This window comes from Myotis davidii, unplaced genomic scaffold (genome assembly GCF_000327345.1).
Source record: "Myotis davidii unplaced genomic scaffold, ASM32734v1 scaffold209, whole genome shotgun sequence".
NCBI lineage: Eukaryota > Metazoa > Chordata > Mammalia > Chiroptera > Vespertilionidae > Myotis > Myotis davidii.
In genome coordinates, this window is record NW_006300047.1 from 1,296,367 (window position 1) to 1,301,583 (window position 5,217).

At 44.2% G+C, this 5,217-nt stretch overlaps 1 protein-coding gene across 1 annotated transcript in view; it reads right to left on the reverse strand.

Annotated features, from left to right (window-relative positions):
* Positions 1 to 5,217, reverse strand: part of LOC102763755 (sorting nexin-29) — a 440,536-nt gene that overhangs the window by 397,320 nt on the left and 37,999 nt on the right. Inside the window, exon 4 of the mRNA XM_015572131.1 lies at positions 3,658 to 3,710. Coding sequence (XP_015427617.1) covers positions 3,658 to 3,710 — 53 coding nt within the window. The remainder of the gene's footprint in view (positions 1 to 3,657; positions 3,711 to 5,217) is intronic.

Sequence of the window (5,217 nt, forward strand, 5' to 3'; positions counted from 1 at the left end):
TCATTATATAGAGAGAAAAGATTGGTGATTGCCTCATGGACAAAATGGGCAAAGGTGGTCAAAAGGTACAAATTTCCAGTTATAAGTCAGTCATAGGATGTAATGTACAGCCTGGTGACTATATATACATGGCTAATATGCAAAGTGTCCTCTTGGGAGTTCAACCAGGAAACCAGGAGTTCGATTGCTGCTATAATGTGTGCTGACTACCAAGGGGCGGCGCAGAACCAAGGAAGGCCCCGGCCGACAGCCGGCAGCCAGGGAAGGAAGACCCCAGCCGGCAGCTGGAAGATCCTGATCAGCCCTGATAGCGGGCCACACCTAGGGATCCTACCCATGACGAATTTCATGTACCGGGCCTCTAGTATGGAATAAAACTAACACTCCTACATGTCTGGCATTTTAAACACAGCATGTAACTTAATCCTTACAACTGGCTAGGTAGATACCGATGTTTGGGTTTTCCCTATATCACCAAGCAATTCTCCAACACTGCTGGGTGTACTATAATTCAACTCAATTCTGACACTTCTACCTGGAGACAGTGTCAGATCCCACGGGTTAAGGCTTCAGTCCTACAAGACTGCACCAGTCCCTGACTTCAGGCGACAGACGCAACTCCAGGTTGTTACCTGTGCTTCTGACTGACCAAGTATACACCTCAGAGGTTCCCATGAGCAGGTCTTTGGGTTTGATTAATTTGCTAGAGGGCCTCTCAGAACTCAGAGAAACATCTAACTTACTAGATCACCAGTTTATTAGGAAAGGATAGAACTCAGGAGCAGCCTGGTGGAAGAAGCACACAGGGTGAAGTGATTGGGAAGGGCGTGGAGCTACCACACTCTCTCAGAGAGGGCCCTTCTCCCCGCACTCAAGTTTTCCCCGCCCAGAACTCTCTGAACCCTGTCCTTTGGGTTTTCATGGAGGCTTCGCAACACAGGCATAAATGATTGAATCACTGGCCACTGGCAACTGAACTCAATCTCCAGTCCCTTTTCCCTCCCCAGAGGCGGGTATGGGACTAAAGTTCCACCCCTCTAATCATATGGTTCTCCTGGAAACCAGTCCCTAACCTTTGGTGCTTTCCAAAAGTCACTATGGTGAATAACAAGACACCTTTATGGATATCATCACTTTGAAAATCCCAGGGGTCTTAGGAGCTCAGTACCAGAAATGGGGACAAAGAACAAATGTATATCTTTTTGTAAATCACAGTATCACAGTAGACCTAATTCTTGGGCTCAGGCAAGGGACACAGTTGAAAAGAGGAGGAGCCAGGATTCAAAGCCATGGCTATCCATGCACTCTTGTGCCAGCCTGCCCAGGGCACACTAACAGACTGCTGGGAGAACTGAAGCAATACCTCAGTCTAATGATCTAATGCCACAAATGTACACTGAGAACCTAATGCGTGACAGGCATACAATGTTTGTGCAAAACGCTGAGAAGTAAAGAAAATGGAGAAGCTCCCCTTGCCTCAAAGCTGACAAGCCTTGTGATGGCACAGTTATTTAAACACTTGACTATGGTGCGATGCAATGTACACACTCAACCAGACCACGCATCTTCACTGAGCACCTTCTAGATGTTTCTAGGGACTGCAACTACGTCAGTGAACAAGACAGCATAATAACATCATGCCCACACAGAGCTGACTTTACGTACGGGAATAGAAAAGTACAACATGCAGTGCGAGTTGGTGATAAGTGTGATGGGGGTGCCGGAGTCCATTCATTGTCTTCACTAGCTGAATTTAGACAGAGACCCCCCAAAAGCTGGTAGCCCTTGAAAGTCCTGGCAAAAGTCAAGGCTTGAAAGTCCTAGCAAAGGTCAGGGCTGTGCACCACCCAGTTAATTAAGACACCACCCAGTTAATCTAGCTAAAGCATCATCCCCACCTTAGTTCACTTAATTCCTTAGATACCTGTGTAGATCCTTGTTGATTATTGTTGATCAGATACTCTGCCCATTTCTGGAAATTGTTTACCGATGAGCTAATCCATGTGTCATTGAAATCTCCTTACCTAAGGCTATCCTGACCTCAATAAACGATCGGAGCGGCCTGAGCTTAGGTGGAAGTCCCTCTCCTTGAGTTGGACTTGCCCGCCTGGTCCTCCACTATTGCAAAATTATCTCGTGTCTTTTTTCTCATTTGTGTGCGGCCCCTCTTTCAGATACTGAACCCTACTCCATGCGGGACGTGGAGGGAGTCCTACGCGACATGGGGGAAAACAAAGAGGGACAGAAATATAAGGGAGAAGGTACCATCTTAAATATGCACCAGTTTCAAATGGTCCCCATGGCTCTATTAGGATGCCGTGGGGCAAAGTGTCACAGAGAACAAGGGTGTGAGAGGACAGAGAAGTGGGAGCTGGGTGGGTCGGGGTAAGAGGATGCGGGACGTGGAAAGTCTCCAGGATGAGTTGAGCGCTGAACAAGATGTCCCCTTCCCTTCGCTTCCTTTGCAGGAACGTGCCTCCTGACTGTCCACGCTGCAGGGCATGAGTCAGCGCTGCTGACTTGACAGCCTTTCCAGCAAATACCTGTGTCTCTCCACATTGCCCAAACCTTTGAGTCGCCTCCCAGTGTTACAAACTTATGTGATTATGTCAGCCTTTCCTGGGTCATGAAAGTCAATGGCAACTTTTAGGAGTTTATTAAATTATAAAAGAAACACAATCACAGTATAAAATATGAAAAATAGACCCTGGCTGGTTAGATCAGTTGTCAAATGGAGTATTGTTCCGATACGCCAAGATTGTGGGTTCGCTCTCCAGTCAGGGCACATACAAGAAACAACCAATGAATGCATAAATAAGTGCAGCAAAGAGATGTTTCTCTCTTTCTCTCTCCCTTCCTCTCTCTAAAATCAACAAATAAATTTTTAAAATAAATAAAAGACTCTCCTTTTTAAAAAAAAAAAAAATATCAGGAAACATAAAGGTTTCCAATATTATCTCTGTTCACATTTTGGTACATTTTTTGCCAGAGTTGTTTAACATAACTAGGATCACTTTGCATCCATATAATTTTGTATCCTGCTCTCATTATTTTTACTAAATATCTCGTTTTTAATTCTACATGTGCATTTTCTGCTTTAAAAGAATTCTGCACAGCCATGGCACATTTGGCTCAGTGGATAGAGCATCAGCCTACAGACTAAAAGGTCCTAGGTTCAATTCCAATAGGTGGTGTGCAGGAGGCAGCTGATCAGTAATTCCCTCTCATGCTTGATGTTTCTCTCTCTCTCTCTCTCTCTCTCTCTCTCTCTCTTTCTCTCCCTTTCTCTCTGAAATCAATAAAAATATTTTTTTAAATTCTGCACAGACATCAATTTAATGGCTACATAATATTCTACTCTACTGATGCACTACACTTTATTAACCATTTCCCAACTGTCAAGCATTTAAATTTCCAAGTTTTCATCAATATAAATTTCCCTGCAAGTAACTTTATGCAGCAGGTATTTCAAGTAATTCCCTCAATAGATTCCAAGAAGGAGAATTGTGGGAAGCTGGGAATGCGTCAGAGCAGTCACTGCCCAGGCGGACTGCAGGCCACTCACTGCACTAGCTGCAGAGGCAGCCACAGAAGCTGGTCATCTCTAGCCACCTTTATGCTCTTGAAGGCAAATGGTTGTAGAAGCAGCATATTTACCTGCTGTCAGAATCCGAGGCGATTTCCTTTCTCCCTCCGAAGCGGATCTGGCACTGCACAGAAAAAGAAGCCGCTGAGATCAGCTGTTGGGATGAGACACTCAACTGTCACAAAACAGTCCACACAGGCCTCAGGCTCTGCCAGGGACACGGGGCCAGAAACGCTGGGTGCCGAGTCAGTGTGTCCCTTTGTCCTGGGTGTCAGCCCAAGACATAAGACAGTGGACACCCAGCCTTCCAGCCGCCACTTCAAGGAAGTCCTTATCTCCCTCCCACTTGTACAGAGTGAGCCTTGTGGGAAAACAATGCTAAGAGGAAAACAGAAGCACAAAGCTTTTGCACATTATCTAGGAAACTTTATGTGTCAGCAGCTGGCTGTCCATAACACAGGGCTCTTAATAGGCAATAATTAAAACTTCCACAAATCTGCAATGATGGTCCCCTTTTGACAGGACCCAAGGTTGTTATGAATGGCTAGAAAATTATGACAGTACAAATCACCCTTCAGCCCTGGCCAGGTGGCTCAGTTGGTTGGAGCGTTGTGCTGTACACCAAAAAACTGTGTGTTCAATTCCCGGTCAGGGCACATACTTAGGTTTCAGGTTCAATCCCTGGTCGTGGCATGTATAGGAGGCAACTGATCAATATGTCTCTCTCACATCGATGTTTCCCCCCACCCCTGCTCTCTCTTTCTTTTCCTCTCTCTAAAATCAATAAAAACATATCCTTGGGTGAGAATTAAAAAAAAAAAAATTATGCTCCAAACAAGTCGTCTAGTTGTGCTAAGTTACAATTTTCCCAGGGTGGGTACAAACAAGAGCAAACTGTTCTCTTTTTATTTTTTTTTAATTGCAATAAAATATAGAAAACATAAAATCACCAGTTTAACCATTTCTAGTTATACAATTCAATTCACAATACTGTGAACCCATCACCACTACCCACTCTTCTCTTTTAAAGAGTAGCAGGCTTACAAGATTCCTGAACTTATTATATATATTTTTTAAATGATACATTTGTCAAAACTTATAGAACTTTGCACTCAAAATTGGTTTATCTTATTGTATGAAAATTATACCTCAATAAAGTTGATCTTTAAAAGGCATACATGTACAACACTTTCGTTCCCCCCAAATAATAATACCAGTCATGGCAGATCTGGGCATAAGCTCCAATTTATTTACCCTAACCCTAACCCTAACCACTACACTTAAAGTGGTTCCACTTGCCTCCTCATTTTCTTGTCATATTTTATTTTCTTTTTTTAAATATATTTGTATTGATTTCAGAGAGAAAGGGAGAGAGAGATAGAAACAACAATGGAGAGAATCATTAATCGGCTGCCTCCTGCACACTCCCTACTGGGGATCAAACCCGCAACCCAGGCATGTGCCCTTGACCAGAATCAAACCCAGCACCCTTTCAGTCCGCAGGCCGACGCGCTATACATGGAGCCAAACTGGCTAGTGCTTGTCATATTTTCCATTTCTGGAGCAAAGAAAGAAGAAACAAATACGTGTGCTCTTAACTGACAGCGGGCCAAGAGCTGGCCAGGCCTTTC